This window comes from Dermacentor variabilis, chromosome 4, assembly GCF_050947875.1.
Source record: "Dermacentor variabilis isolate Ectoservices chromosome 4, ASM5094787v1, whole genome shotgun sequence".
Classification (NCBI taxonomy): Eukaryota; Metazoa; Arthropoda; class Arachnida; order Ixodida; family Ixodidae; genus Dermacentor; species Dermacentor variabilis.
The window spans coordinates 43,648,966-43,665,334 of NC_134571.1; the positions used below are offsets into that span (position 1 = coordinate 43,648,966).

Sequence of the window (16,369 nt, forward strand, 5' to 3'; positions counted from 1 at the left end):
CGTGGTGAGAACATACAGCAAAGAGAATTTCTAACATGTGCAGCTAGCACTTCATTTGAACCATGACCGGTGCCGCCATTGTTTGGGCGAATGTGTGCAATGCAGGGAAGCAGACCTGCAACTTGGGAAGAAAGGTCCATACTACATGTGAATAACACAACTAGGCCGCAAATGCAGCTCACGAGGGCATCACTCACCATTCTGCAGCTCTTGGCAGAGTGCCTGGCGAGACTGGACATCCAGGCTGTGTGTGTGCGTGATCAGTGTGTGCGGCGGTGGTGCAAGCAGTGATGCTCCTTCTCCGGAGCTGCCACTGTTGCCACCACCACAGCAGCGTAGGTCCTCAAGCAGCGCTTCCCGAGCATCCACTGGGTTGCCCTCGCTGATGTTCTCCAGTGAGCTGCTCACACTCTCTACACTTGCGGCGCTTGACACAATCTGCAACGTCATTCGGTTTACTACACTGCTTTCTGCATGAAAGACAAACAAGGACAAGGATGAACAAATGCATACGATGTTGCATTGCGACAAGCAGGCACTGCCAGAGCAAAGAATGAGCCTGGCTGCTCACTTCTGACCCCTCGCTCACCGCAGAATGTGGTTGCGTTCCTCCAACTGGTCACCTCATCATGTAAATCATTGTTAACCCACTTTGTGCTTAACTGTGTCCATTGTGCATTTGGTCAGTTTTTATACACATAAGAAGCAGGTTATAAAATTGTCAGTGTTTTGACCTAGATTTCTGCCCCCTCCTACCACCTTTCAGCACTTGTGTGACAATCTGTGATAGTTTCATCTCCAATCTTTCACAGTTCAGTAAAAGGCAACACAGTTAAAGCAAGCCATGGCAGCTCACACTAGAGGTGAGACAACTCTGCTGCTTTTCATTTTCTTCTTATTTCTTCTTCTTCTTAAGTTCTGCACTGCATATGTCAGGTGTAATAAACATTTTCTCATTTCTCGAGGATAGACTACAGCAGCAACAATGAAAGAAAGGATTGTATGTGCTCCACAATTTAACTAGAGCTGCTCCGGTGACGTGTGTGCTATACGAGTAAAAGTTTCAACATTACCAGGGCAATGAAAATATCAAATTGGCTTTTAAAATGGCCATGCAACTGAGACATGCACTGCATTGGTTGGACACACGCATGCACACTGTGGAGTTCTTTTTTTTTTTTGTGTGTGTGTGTCCATGATCTTCAAATTCTTGTATTCTGTGGCACATTTTTGCTCATGTTCAGTTAAAATTAAAATTTATGGTATTGTGTAGAAATTTACCATATTTTGCAAACTATAATCTGCAGATTTTACTACCTTAAATGTTGGAACTTCACGGGGTGTAGACTATCCATGGGTTCAGACTACACATGATTTTATTTCTTAAAGGGCCCTTGACCAGGTCTGGCCATATTGAACTGACAAGCGCAGTGCATACAACGCACGCTAACGATAGTGTCTGTTAAGTATTACATCACTACGCGCTGCAGAAAGAGCTAAAATTTTCAAACCAAATGCCATTTGCCTTTCTCCTCACAGGCACTGTGCTCCCAGCTCATAATGGCAGCTCATGATATGCAAGCAAATGCCGCTCACGATACCTAATGTGCCTGCTTTTCAGTGCTAGGATTTGTGAGCACACACATTAATATGCAACTTCATATATGCACAAAATACAAGAACAGTTGTGATAGCACCGAAGAGACAAAGAGCCTTCATGGTTCAAGCTCAGTGTAGTCTAGCATTTGCAAGAACTTAAGATTCTGAAGGAGATGAGAACATCGAGGAACCATTTGTTGAATCCACTTATTTTATGCTGGCAACCCCAACAAGAGTGATATTTACGGCTTTCAGAACTGACCTCTCCTATATGCAGTATACCCCGGCTTTTACTCATTCACAAACTTTTGCTCACCAACTATTTATTGCATGCTGACAAGACCTACCATTTAGTGGGTGCAGAAAAGTTGAAAGACCTATAACCAAACAAGCGTGAAATTTTCACAACATATTGCACATTTGTAGGCATTATAACTCCTGATCAACACCAGCATGAGTTTTATAAATTATGCCTACTATGGCACAGTAAGCTGTCTCAAACACGACCATTCCTGCTTGGATGCACTAACGCACTGCCAAGCTATTCCTCTCTGAACACCACGTGCGAGGCTACATTTAGATCCAATTGCATCATGCGTGGCATGACACAAAAACTGTGATGCAACACATGCCTGGTCAAGTAATGGCTGCTTTCCTATACAAAACGATTCCAAAGTAAGGTGTATGGGTAGTATGGTTGCAAAGATTTAAGCAATAATGCTATATTGTCACATAGTAGTAACGGTAAAGAACACAGTAGCAATACTGTGAATGACGAAACTAACTCTTTTTGGGCGAATCTGTGCCCACCAGGAACAGGCGACACTTAAAGTACAACGATAGCAGCGAACACAGTCGGCGATTAGCGAAATCTAATCTGCCGGTCAGGCACGTCAGCTTTTATACATGAGCCATCGAATGTTCCAGAGTAATCGCTGGTGCCCATGTGTCTCCCACAAAGTTCTACATCATCTGTGTCGCACGATGTCACACAAGGTTTGGTGACAACAGACAGTGGATAGAACCATCTATAACATTCCAGAAACTTCCGATACATGTAGGCGCGTCCCACGTTGAGCGATAACATTTGTTAGGCGGTGAAAAGCGCTCACCCGAAAAAAGGAAACAAGTCCACGTGTCAATGCCCCCTCTCAAAAAGCATCCCAATGCTACAAATACAACAGGAGAGCGAAACACAAAAGGACACTTATCAAAGAAATAAAGTGCGAAGTAACACAGTCCAAAAAAAGAAAGTCCGGAGGTCCAGCTTCACAAAGTCCCAAAGTTCATTAGCACTGGTAGAACGACTTAAGTCGCACAACATGGACTATTTCAGGTTGTGAGCGGCACTGCTTTGATAGCAAAATGCCGTCTGGTACGACCTCATAGTCGAGTGCACCAATGCGTCGGATGATCTTGTAGGGTCCAAAATAGCAGTGTAAAAGCTTCTCACGAAGTCCTCATCAGTGTATTGTGGTCCAAACCCAAACATGGTCACTGGGCTGGTACACGACGTAGCATCATTGAAGGTTGTAGTGTCTGCTGTCGGTCCCCTGCTGGTTCTTGATGCGCAGGCTGGCGAGCTGTCAGGCTTCTTCGGCACACTAGAGATAGGCGGCGATTGCAACATTTTCTTCATCGGTGACATGCGGCAACATAGCGTCAAAACTAGTTGTAGGGTTCCTGCCGTAAACCAGCTTGAACGGCGTAATCTGTGTTGTTTCTTCCACTGCCGTGTTGTAAGCGAAGGTTACGTATCGCAGGACCGCATCCCCTGTCCTGTGCTCGACATCAACATACATTGCTAGCTTATCGGCGAGAGTCTTATTCAGGCCACAGGTAAGACCACTCGTCTGTGAGTGGTAGGCAGTTGTCCTCCTGTGGCTTGTCTGACTGTATTGCAGAATTGCTTGGGTGAGCTCCGCTGTAAAGACCGTCCCTCTGTTGATGATGAGGACTTCTGGGGTGCCATGTCGCAGCAGGATGTTCTCAACAAAGAATTTCGCCACTTCGGCTTCGCTACCTTTCGGCAGAGCTTTCTTTTCAGTGAAGCGGGTGAAGTAATTCGTCACCATGACGATCCATTTATTTCCAAATGTTGACATCGGAAAGGGTCCCAACAAATCCATCCTGATCTGCACAAATGGTCAGCAAGGAGACTCGATTGGCTGTAGTAATCCTGCTGGCCTTGTCAGTGGTGTCTTCCATCGCTGATACTATCGGTATGTCTTGACGTAACAGGCAACATCGGCGGTCAGGCGCGGCCAGTAATACCTTTCATGTATCCTCGATAGCATCCTGGAAAATCCAAGATGTCCAGCGGTTGGATCGTCATGTAGGGCGTGCAGCACTTCTGGACACAGCGCTGAAGGAACAACAAGGTAGTTGGCGTGGACTGGTGAAGAGCTCTTTACAAGTAGGTTGTTTTGAAGCGAGAACGAAAACAATCCTCGCTTAAACGCCCTAGGGACAATGTCGGTGTTCCCTTCCAAATACTCGACGAGGCTTTTTAGCTTTGGATCTGCTCGCTGATGTTCAGCGAACTGTTCCGCGCTTATTATTGCAAGGAAGGCATCGTCATCCTCGCAATCTTGCGGCAGTGGGTCAATGGGGGCGCGTGAGATGCAATCGGCATCACAGTGTTTTCGTTCGGACTTGTAGGTTACAGTGATGTCATATTCTTACAGTCTGAGGTTCCACCGAGCCAGGCGCCCTGAAGGGTCCTTTAATTTCCCTAGCCAACACAATGCGTGATGGCCACTGACGACTTTGAACAGCCTGCCATATAGGTAAGGGCGGGATTTCGCTGTAGCCCAAATGATGGTGAGGCATTCTTTTTCAGTCATAGAATAATTGCCTTCCGCTTTTTACAGTGACCGGCTAGCGTAAATTATCACCCGTTCAAGTCCATCTTTCCTTTGGACTAGGACGGCACCGAGGCCTAGGCTACTGTATCAGTGTGGATTTCGGTATCGGTGTCCTCGTCGAAGTGCGCAAGTACCGGTTGGGACTGCATGCATCGTTTGAGTTCTTGAAATGTGTCGGCATGCCACGTTTCCCCCTTGAACTAGACATCATATTTATTTAGATGTGTCAGTGGCTCTGTGATGCGTGGAAAGCCTTTGCCAAAGCGTCTGTAGTACGCACACATGCCAAGAAATCTATGCACTGCCTTCTTGTCGATCGGCTGCTGGAACTTTGCGATGGCAGCTGTCTTCTGCGGGTCAGGGCAGACTCCAGATTTGCTGATGACGTGGCCCAGGAACAGACACTCATCGTAAGTGAAGCATCACTTTTCCGGCTTCAGAGTGAGCCCTGATAACTTGATGGCCTCTAGTACTGTTGCAAGCCACCTAAGGTGATCGACGAAATTTCCGGCGAATACGATGACGTCATCAAAGTAAACAAGACAGCTCTGCCACTTCAATCCTGCTAACACCACGTCCATGAGGCACTGGAACGTTGTAGGCGCCGAGCACAGTTCAAATGGCATGAATGTTTGTCAAATCCTCGATGACATCGAAAAGCAGTCTTTGTATTGTCGAAGAAGACTTCTGAGCTGTTGCTGCTTACTCTTGGGGAGACTTGAATTTATGTCGAAGTCTGGTTCAGGAAATATCGTCGTCAGGGTAGATGCGGCAGAATCCAAGAGGACAAACACATTGCTGGTTTTCACAATTTCCTCGATGTATACGATTGTCGTGCCCTTTCTGATGCGCTTGAACTCCTGACTAAAGTTCGTTAGCATCACTGGCGCTTTCACTCCATGCAGGTGAGCGATCCCTCTTGCGACACAAATTTCATGGTTGAGCAGTAGACGTTGGTCGCCCTCGATGACGCCTTCTACATCTGCGTGTGGGTCAGTGCCGACAGAAATAACAATGCTGGAGCAAGGTGGGACGCTTACTTGATCTTCAAGCACACTCAAGGCATGGTGACTATGAGAGCTCTTCAGTAGTATCGCTTGATCCTCCAACAGTGTTATCAACTTCGACTTCAGGTCGATGATTGCACCATGGTTCAGAAAGTCCATGTCAAGAATCATATCTCATGAAAACTATTGGAGGATAAAGAAGGTGGCAGGGTAAGTCCGGTCATGAACAGTCATTCTTACCGTGCAGATTCCAGTTGGAGTTATGAGGTGTCCTCCAGCGATGCGAATTTGAGGGCCTTCCCACGCAGTCTTAACTTTCTTCAACTGGGCAGCGATGGGTCCACTCAAGACGGAGCAATCGGCTCCTGTGTCCACTAAGGTTGTGACTGCGTGGCCATCGAGAAGCACGTCAAGGTAGGTGGTTTTTTGTCTTGCATTGCAGTTAGGTCTTGGGGTCGGATCACGGCTGCATCGTGCTGACCTGTGGCTGGTACGTGGCATCATCGGGTCGTCTCTCGTCGGTGTATTCTTTGATTCCAGACTTCGTCGGGATGGTGGCATCTCGTTGATATGTCGTCAAGACAGGATTTTTTGCATCTTCGGCGGCGGGGTACGATCTTCGTCAGTTTGACAAACAATAACCACACCTCCATAGGTTGCTGCTTTTAGACTTCTAGATATGGGCTCGTAGACCAGCCCCGGGCTGGGTCAGTGTATGGTCGGCGTTGCGGCGACAGGTAGTGACCTAGTGAGGGCGAATGGGACGGTTGTCGAGAACTCCACTGAGTGGCGATGAGGTAGTCAGCGATGTCATATGGGCGCTCCCCAAGCTGTGGACGCGGTGCATCAACAATGAACCCTCTTAGTCCAAAGTCGCAGCATGGGCATAGGCAGTACTCATGGCCGGCTTCTCCACAGTGATAGCAGAACGGGTGGTGGACGGGTGCTCGCAAATGTCCCTCTTCCTTGCGTAGCTGTGCTGGGTGACGGGTGGGCGTGCTGGCGGTGGTGGTGAACAATGGGATTGTGGCGTTATAGCACCCTGGCGCGGTCACGGAGGGGGACCTTCACAGCGGGCATTGACGGCGTAGGTTATCGCTTCCGGCTGGGGCTGCGGTGATTGTGGTTGCACCTCAGGAACTCCCAAGCGATCGCTGAACCTCTTCTTTGACAATGTTGGCGATTGGGGCCGCTTGAGGCTGCAACCTTGGAAACAGCTTCTGCAATTCCTCGCGAATGAACGCACTGATGGTCTCTTGCAGGACCCTGCTGCCGAGTGCTTGAATGTCGGTGTAGTTTGTGGTCAGCGGTCAGCAGTTATATTGCCTTCTCCGCATATTGAGCATCTTCTCAATAGTTGTGGCCTCGGAAATAAATTCGGCAGCAGTCTTAGGTGGAATGCGTATCGATTCGGCGAAAAGCTCTTGCTGAAGAAGCAAACTTTTTTGTCTTCCGACATGTCTGTGTCAGCGTGTCGGAAGAGGCTAGTCCCCTCCTCCGTAAAGATTGCGATGTTCTCATTCGGCAGCTGCGTGCGGGTTTCCAGTAAAGCTTGGCAAGAATGAAAACACGAACATCCTGCTCTTTGCAGGACGCTCGTGCTCTTTGCGCAGGATGCTCGTGAAGGTCTGCAGGAGGCCGTTGCGGAACAGCAAGTCCCATGTAGTCAGGGTTGATTCTCGGTTCTGGCGGCGTCTTCTAAGGCGAAGTACACATGCCGGAGCTTGTCGTCGGAGTTCCAGTTGTTGAATGCAGCGACCCTTTTATATGTTTCCAGCCAGTTATCCGAGTCTTCAAATGATGATCCAGGGAAGGTCGGTGGCTCCCTGGTCTGTTTCAGCACGATGGGAGATGCTGGGGCTTCCATTGTGGTTGACTTGGCAACGATCTTCCTTGTCATCTCAGGCAAAAGTCCATGTTCCGGGGGTAGTCCTTGCAGCCTGCAGCTACCTTGCTGGTTCTTGGAGACATTGGTGTTGTCTTCCGCGTTTGGGCTTGGGCCACGGCCTTGTCTGGTACATGAACACAAAGCACCTCTACCAGATGTCACGTAGTAGTGATGGTAAAGAACATAGTAGCAATACTGTGAATGACAAAACTAACTTTTACTGGGCGAACCTGTGCCCACAATAACAGGCTACACTTAAAGTACAACAATAGCAGCGAACACAGTCGGCGATCGTCGAAGTCTGATCTGCCGGTCAAGCGCATTGGCTTTTATACACGAGCCATCGAGCGTTACAGAGTAATCGCTGGTACCCATGTGTCTTCCAGAAAATCCTACACCATTCACATTGCACATACATGCAATCAGATTACACAAGGTTCAATGACAACAGACAGTAGATAGAACCATCAATAACATTCCAGAAACTTCCGATACATGCAGGCGCGCCGCGCGCTGAGCGATAACATTTGTTAGATGGTGAAAAAGGCTCACCCGGAAAAAAGTCCACATGTCAATATTATGTTTTTAATACATCAGTTCCAGCAAGCTACCCACTTTGACTGTATTTAAAGACGTTTCACGTGAAAAGCACCAAAAGAAAAAGAAAGCAATGGGTATAAATGTGTGTTTGTGGAACGCAGGTCATGTGGATCTTGGATGTTTAACTGTCGCACTCTTCACAGTGGTCTGACTCACCATGGGACCTTCGGTGGTGGCCGGTTGAAGGTTGGCCTCTACAGCTTGGCGTGCCCGGGCTCTCTCAACAGCATCATCTAGAAAGTTGTGCATGCTCTGCTTGGACGAGCCCTTGATCTTGCCCACGTACAGCACCTCAAACTGGTGCACTCCACTGGCACCTCCTAGGTCAGTGCAGCTGCCCGCTCTTGCAAGTGGGGCACCAGCACTGTGGTGCAGCGACAGTTCTTTGCTCACCTCTCGAACCGTCATGAACAGCTCGACCACCTGTACAGCCCATGCAGGTGTATCATACCACACATAGCAGGTCACTGCAGCTGAAGCACCAATGACATTTCAAGAGGTTCTACGACACCTTTCATCGAAGCAAGTTCTTCAAGAGACTCTACTGAGAAATATGTAAGTTCTGCTAGATTGATGGATCAAACTCGGAGGGACGAAGATCGTCTGTGAAAATACACTCGGGGCTGTTAAGAACTGACTAACCTCACAACTACGAGCAATGGCTAATGGTCAGTGCATTCCAAAAATTGCTTTTGCAATGTATGCATAAAATGAGACTCCATAAATTTTGTGTAGTTTCATTTCCACATAATGGCATATGGCCACACATGTGGAAAAACAAAAAGAAATCACACTCCTGGAATTCCACATGATGAGTGCAAAAGTGAGCAGAGGTTTAGTAAGCGAGAAAGAACATAAGAACAAAGGAGTGGCAGCAACATTACCTTAAAACTCGTCACCTAATCACTGCTAGCTACTTGTTTGTCAATAAAGCAGGATTACATTGTATTTAAAATCTCATGCAAATATTCAGCATGGCAACTTGCGGGAACTTACACTGCACAAAAGTGGCCAAAATTGGCATAAGTACAATAAAATCTGTGACATCACACCAATGTCGTCGGTGGCACAGTTTAGGCATAAAGTTAGAGAAGTCTGCGGCTGCGTTTCTGATGATCCCTTTCAATTTTTATTCTTACTGGCCTTCATCACTGGCTCAAATGCTGCCATAATACTGTTATTGCTGAGATCAGCCAATCAGTTTGACAAATTATAAGGTAAAAAAAATTGCAGAGCCATTCCACTCTGTGAAAGTAGATGACCAGCAAAGCTGTAGCACATCACACAGGGTTAGACAAGAGCACATGCATTTATTTTCATCATTTGATAATGGTAGTGACGATACCTTTGCAATTACTATGATATACACTGATTGGTTCGGTCACAACCTTAGAGAGAATCTTGGCCAAAGTTAAATCCACGCACTACCCTTGTTGAGTGACTTGGATTGGTGTGGCACTTGAAATCAAACTCTTCTAGCACAAACGTGAACCATTTCTTGTCTAGTTCTGAAATTTCCACACTGAAGTCTTCTACGATGACCACAGTAGTATATCATCACTGCTAACCCATGAAAAGCGTGCGGTCATGAACTTCTCGATATTGCACTTGGGTGTGTCTATAGATACATACACAGTAGATATCACAATTCAGTCTTTCGTTTGTATGGCACAGACATCCTCACAGCAGGTGGCATTGTCCTCTTGCGAGTCAAGGGTGTATGGTTGCACATACATTTCATCCTTTGCATATATGGCAATGCCCCTGCTCGTGAGAGTCCATGTGCTGTTCCCAAACGATTCCAGTATACCCACTGACTTTAAACAATGCATCTTTATTTATTTATTTCGTTTATTGTTATTGTTATTGTTATTATTATTATGGGTGGAGTGCCTGAAATCTGCTTCATCTCCGCTGTGGGTCAGCCCGGTATTACACTACCTCCAGGATCGGCCCACATTTTTGCTCACGTATGCTACAAATGCATTGGAGGGTAGAGCTATACAGCTTCTCTGTAAAATGGAAAACTATAGGCATCATTACAAAATGGAGCCCAAAGCCTTTCTTTTATCCGTTTTTTTTCCACAAAAATTCAACACTTTTTTAGCCAAAGAAACACATAAATGCAGTGTATGGCTGCAGCGCTACTGGGACAGGGCCTGAAGGAAGTAGAAACAGGACATGCACTTCTACTTTCTTCAGTCCTCATCCCAGTAGTGCTGCCTCCATGCATTGAATGTTCACCAACTCACCCAGTTTTCCCTCCTGAAACATAAATGCACCTCTGAAGGTACAGCTATATTACCTGTCTAAACTGGCTAATAATCTGTAGTTTCTGTTCTCCTCCAGAGATCACTGCAAGCAAGTTGAATGAGGCCTAGTACATCCTTGCAATGCCTGCAGTGCTCATCTAGTCTTGCACATCCAAGCAGCACCTCTTATATCAATTTCTTTTTAATCCTGCAGCTGTGAATGTAACGTGCTGTCCAGCCTGTGGTGACTTCCATCTTGAATGCCACACAAGCAGGTCAGCTCAATATGAGTGTGCCAAGGACAAAAGATACCGATTAAGATCTGCTGTTACAGGTTTCATTATTATGTTATTTATTGTGGATGGCTGAGCTAGGCAAATGCTCACATGATACGTAATTATTTATACTTTCATTCAAGAACATTTGATCAAACATGTTCTTTTGCATCTTATCACTCAACTACTGCTTAAATAATATGCAACATTAAGTCTCTCAGGCAGCTATGCTGCAAACACAAACAGAACATGTCCAATCCATGCAAACAATCAAGTGCATTACATTTCCTCCTAACATCTGTATCACTTTCAACAGTGCATAGGGAATACCCTATTTTTCCTATTTTATTTATTTTACTTTTATTGAAAACCCCTGTTGCGGTGGTACAACCTATTCAGGCATATTTGAGATGATTTAGGTCATTCTAAATCTACAATGCAAAGATAAACAAGTATACATCAGCAAAGAACCTCAATTATATTCAGCTTTGTGAAAGCTCTGTGAAAGCTTGGCATGTGGTGCCAAAACTGTTCTAGGCTGCAGAAGAGTACGTATCCTCCAACATGTATGGAAAACCTCAATATGTTTCTATTTCATGCTAAGTGGCCATAAATCTTATGGTCTGAAATTGTTCAGTATGAACCGACTAGCCCAGCAACGCATACTACTGATGTATGGAGAAGCTGATAGTGTAGCTGATTCCAAGTAGACACACAATTGTGCACTAGTGTATATAACTGTACAGCTACCATGGCCTACCCCAGCTAGAGCAAATAATCAATGTGTTCCAGATTGCAGTGGTAATGTCTACAAGTGACCAAGGGATCAAAAACAGCTCCTTACAGAACACATGCTGCCTCCTGAATAGTGCACCTCCCTAAACATAAAAAGCCAGGGCTATTCTGAGCCCAGCTAAAACTAGTAAATGTCAATGACACACTATGCAGCCAATCATTCAAGTGCTCCATACAAAATTCATTATAGCTTTGCCTAATTTGTTGTAAAAAAGCGCCACCGATGAGCGCTTAAAACATGTTGAGGGAGTATTAAAGAAACCTTCTACACCTCTCTGCTACATATGATTGATAACATAAATGTCGACAAAACAGTGCCGACTACACACCATGACTTTGGAAGGCCTGCCAACATTCCAAGTAGCTGCTGATCCCAGTGACATTCATGCTTTTCACTGCCCACATACAATTCCGGTGACAAGCCCCAATTCATTTTACATCATTGAAAGTGTCTGCATCGCTCTACTGTCTGTCCAAACAAGTTAACTAAAATGTTCATTCAAGGCACCTGCACAACATGGCATTTGTGCTCAAACTTTATAATTTCTAGTGCATATTAGCATTGTCACTTGTGGAGCAAACAATGCTTTGTCAACTAGCCGTACTAGTGTCTCCCAACGCCATTGTTTTATGGCTGTGTAGCGGCACGTTCTAGCGGCAAGTACTTGCACCCATACTCTAGAAATCGCTTTTATATACTGTATTTTGTACAAGCTCCTCCAGCGTAAGCTTATTTTTTCAAAGGTAGCGAGGACGGATCGAAGGGAGCAAGATGAGACGCGAACACCTCAGTGCCTCTCACTTCATGCTTACTTGTTCGTGTTTCATTTATCACATGAAGCGACAAAAATTTTCCCCGATTTTGGCGCTTTCCTGTGCCACCGGACAACAATAACCAATCAGAACAATAACTCTTATCACCTGCCTGAGCTGCCTGAGCCGGTATAGGCGCAATGAAATAAAGATACACGGTTATCCGAACACCTCTGCTGTTATCTCCTGCAAATGCTATTTGAGGCGAACAAGATAGCATATTTAATCGTTTCACACACTTCACTGTTACACTCTCACTCGTGCGCACAACGCGCTGAACAGCGCACACAGCTGATCGGCTTAAAGACATGGAACGAAAGAGTGCAAAATAAGGGAGTGACCACTGACCGTGTCCTTGTCGCTAGCCTGGAAGACGTGACAGTAGGGCAGCTCGTCGGGAGCGTTTCTCTGCAGGTACGTGAAGCAGGTGCGATCAGCGCTCGAATGGGAGAACTTGGATATAGACTGAAGCGGATGGTCGAACACGAGTTGCTCGTCATGGTAGGACCGCGCCTTGAGAGACGAGTCGCGTACTTCAAGAAGCACGTCCAAGGGTTTGCGCAGACCTTCGCGCCGTAGATCTGCCACGATCCAAGGCAACATCGGCATAGTGTAACGCCGATCTAAACACATGGAGCCAAGGTACTTGACGCAGAAGTTGCGGGCCAGGGGTCCAACGAGCGTGGTGGGCCGCTCGCTGGCATTCTCCTGGGCCGCCACAGCCGGCGGGCCGCGTCCCTCCATGCCGGGGATGTTAAGCTTCTTGTAGAAGCGATTGCGCAGCACTGTCGAGTCTAGCATCAAGGAGCTCGGCGGAAAGGCTATCCGCCGTTAACCCTTCTCACAACACACGGACAGGCATTGCGCACACCGCGGATGAAAGGGCCGGTACCGCTGCCGCGGTCACCGATGTGGCGCGGCGCGCGTCGGAAGCCCCATCTGCGTAGACTTCCCCGCAACTTCCCCGTACGTGAACGCACCAGCAACCTAGCAACAAATAACACGGCGAGGACGCTGGCCACGGACGCTGACTCCTTCCCGTGCTGCGGTACTGGGACAACTCCGCTAGGGCGGCAGCGCACAGCTGTTTCACGATCCAAAATAGACGTGCGAAGAAAGTGCAGCAACTCGCACGGGTCAATAGCGTCCTGCCAAAATCACAGTAGAGGGAACGACTTTCCTTTTTCTTTTGTGCATTTGGGTACAAGTTCAACACTTTAATCGGTTTGCCGAGGTGTGTCGATTGCAGAAGCGCCCAGTCAACGACATAAATACGCGCGCAGAGGTGGAAGAATTCTCGCAACGCTTGCGCGGTGGCGCAGCAGCAGCACCCTCGTCAGACCTCGTCGCAATCCCGACCTTCCATAGCTTCCACTAAGGACGACGGCCGCAGTGAATGCGCCTGCGCGAGTGGAGAACGCGCCCGCAGGCTGAGCAGCTTTCTTTGCTCGTACTGTTCACAGGTAGCAACCATGTGCGTAATACCTAGACGCGCGAATTATTCCCTAGCCGTTCCGTGCGGCGCTCGGCAGCGCAGACCGTTGTGTTTGTTATTTTATGATCCTGGGCGTTCCTATGAAGTGCGAGAAAAATTACCCCCGGAGCACCGACGTGAGCTGAGTGTTTCTTGCCGGACCAAAGCAGCTCATTGAGTAGCTGAAAGCGCATGACTTGCAATTATCTTTTTTGGCGCGCATTTCGTTTTCGCCGTACGTTTACGAAGGCTCGTTTGCATTCTAAAGACCTTATTAGGTATATAAACGCCAAATGTTGACCCCATGTGTGAAAGCAGAGTAAACGCATATAGTGACGCACGTACAGCATGCGAGTTTGAGCAGCTGAACGGAAAAAAATAAATTAGCACTTTTAAAAAGTTTGCACCGGCCTTTCGGGGCTTATCATGTCCCAAAGCAATAATCGTCATATATCTTCTACGCCTCTGCTATCACGCTGCGCGCTCGGTACTTCCAGGCCATCATCATGGCCATCATGAAGGACGTGAAAAAAAAAATAGGAGAGAGTATTACGTCACGAAGCCAGCTGCAGCCTTGGCAAGTGAACGCTCCGGTACGCCAGTCCCTAAATTTGCTCTGTGCATTACTCACGTCACACTCTTAAGACAGTTGCACCCTTTGGGGTGTATATTTGTCCCACAACGATAATCATCTGCCTTGTTTGCGTTTCCTTTGTTGAAAACTCGGCGCTCGCTACTTTCCTGTTGAGTAGCTCTGTCATGCTGATAACGCGCATGCCGTTCGTGACTTGGAAGTGCCGGGCTCGCAGCGTTAAAGAAAGGAAATCAAAATTTCCTTTGTTGAAAACTCGGCGCTCGCTACTTTCCTGTTGAGTAGCTGTGTCACGCTGATAGCGCGCAAGCCGTTCGTGACTTGTAAGTGCCGGGCTCACAGCGTTAAACAAATGCGGGCAAGACAGATGACGATTATCGGTGTGAGACAAGATAAGCCCCAGATGGGGGGGGGGGGGGTGCAATTTGTTGAGAGAGTGTTGTGGGACAAATATATACCCCAAAGGGTGCAACTGCTTTAAGAGTGTACACTCTATAAGAAAATTACGCCATTTGGCTCTTATCTTGTTCCACAACAATATTCGTCATTTGTCTTGCCCGTATGTCCTTGCTTTAACGCTGCGAGCCTGGTACTTTCAAGTCATGAACGGCTTGCGTGTTACCAGCGTGACACAGCATTCTCGACAGGAAAGTAACGAGCGCGGAGTTTTCAAGGAATCGCAAGCAAGGCAGGTGACCGATTACACTCTGAAAATAGTTGCAACCTTTGGGGTGTATATTTGCCACACACTCTTAAAACGGTTGCACCCTTTGCGGTGTATATTTGTCCCACAACAATAATCGTCAACTGCCATGCTTGAGTTTCATTTCTTGAAAACTCGGCGCTCTCTATTCTCCTGTCGAAAATGCTGCGTCACACTGATAACGCGCATGCCGTTCGTGACTGAGAAGTACCGGGCTCGCAGCGTTAAAGAAAGGAAACGCGGGCAAGACAGATGACGATTATTGTTGTAGGACAAGATAAGCCCCAAAGGGTGCAAATCTTTCTAAGAGTGCACTCCTATAGAAAAATTTACACCCTTTGGGGTTATCTTGTCCCACAACGATAATCGTCATCTGTCTTTCTCGCGTTTCCTTTCCTAAACGCTGCGAGCCCGGTACTTCCCAGTCACGAATGGCGTGTGCGTTATCAGTGTGACGCAGCATTCTCGACAGAAAAGTAGCGAGCGCCGAGTTTTCGAGAAAGGAAACGTAAGCAAGGCAGATGGCGATTATTGTTGTGGGACAAATATACGCCCCAAAGGGTGCAACCGTTTGAAGAGTGCTGTGGGACAAGATACGCCCCAGCAGGGTGTAAATTTTCTTATACACTCTGAAACAACGTTACACCCTTTGGGTTGTATCTTTTCACACAACAGTAAACGTCATCTGTCTTGTCCGCATTTACTTTCTTTAACCCTGCGAGCCCGGTACTTCCCAGTAACAAACGGCTGTTAGGATCGGTCTGCAGCTATTTCAGCCCGCTGCACGTATTCAGATCCAACCGGAACGGTCACGCACTTCAGAGAACGGCGGATAACCGGCAGCCACGTGGCGAGGGATCAGCTCAGGGGAGTTCTCGAGGGGAGGTAATCGGCGGAGCCTCCCTATGCGCTTTTCGAGACGCAAGACAATGTGCTACGCGGACGCGCTACCCGGGGCGGCTCCGAGTTCTACGAAGCCCCTCTGACGTCGGCTCCGGACCATTACACCTGTGTGTGTGTGCGGCACGTGTATGTGAGCCCTCCTCCTTCAAAAGGGCGGGTCATCTTCAATGACGTCGAGCGGAGTGCTTATAAGCAGCGATTGTCGGCTGCTAGTGTGTGCTCGTTGTCGTGCTCGAAATGTACTGGTGAGCTCTGTGCTCGTAAGCTGTTTGCTGTATGCTCGTCTTGCGGGCTCCATTTGGGAGTCACGCTAGACTGTCGATGTATCTCTTGTTCAACTGTAAATAACATGTAAATAAATCCTGCTCTCCTAAGTCCCGACGAAGAGTCAAGCTCCTTCCTACAGCTACGACTGCCAAATCTTACATCTGAATGGCAGCGGTGAGATCGGCCTACAGCTCGTAGATCGTCCGACAACTCTAACAAATGGTGGCAGCGGCGAGATCGTCCGACGAACCTTACACGGCATGCGCGTCGTCAGCATGAAATAGCATTCCCGACAGGAAAGTAGCGGGTGCCGCGTTTTCAAGCAAGAAAACGC

The 16,369-nt window shown here is 47.4% G+C and overlaps 1 protein-coding gene across 2 annotated transcripts in view; it reads right to left on the reverse strand.

Annotated features, from left to right (window-relative positions):
• LOC142579025 (TBC1 domain family member 1-like) overlaps positions 1-13,513 on the reverse strand; it is a 61,629-nt gene extending 48,116 nt beyond the window's left edge. For both annotated transcript variants that reach the window (XM_075688812.1, XM_075688811.1), the window contains exons 1-3: positions 12,445-13,513; positions 8,118-8,384; positions 198-438 (exon numbers count right to left, since the gene is read on the reverse strand). In XM_075688812.1, the coding sequence (XP_075544927.1) occupies positions 198-438; positions 8,118-8,384; positions 12,445-12,897 (961 nt within the window). In that variant the 5' untranslated portion in view covers positions 12,898-13,513. The remainder of the gene's footprint in view (positions 1-197; positions 439-8,117; positions 8,385-12,444) is intronic.
• Positions 13,514-16,369: the final 2,856 nt, after the last annotated feature.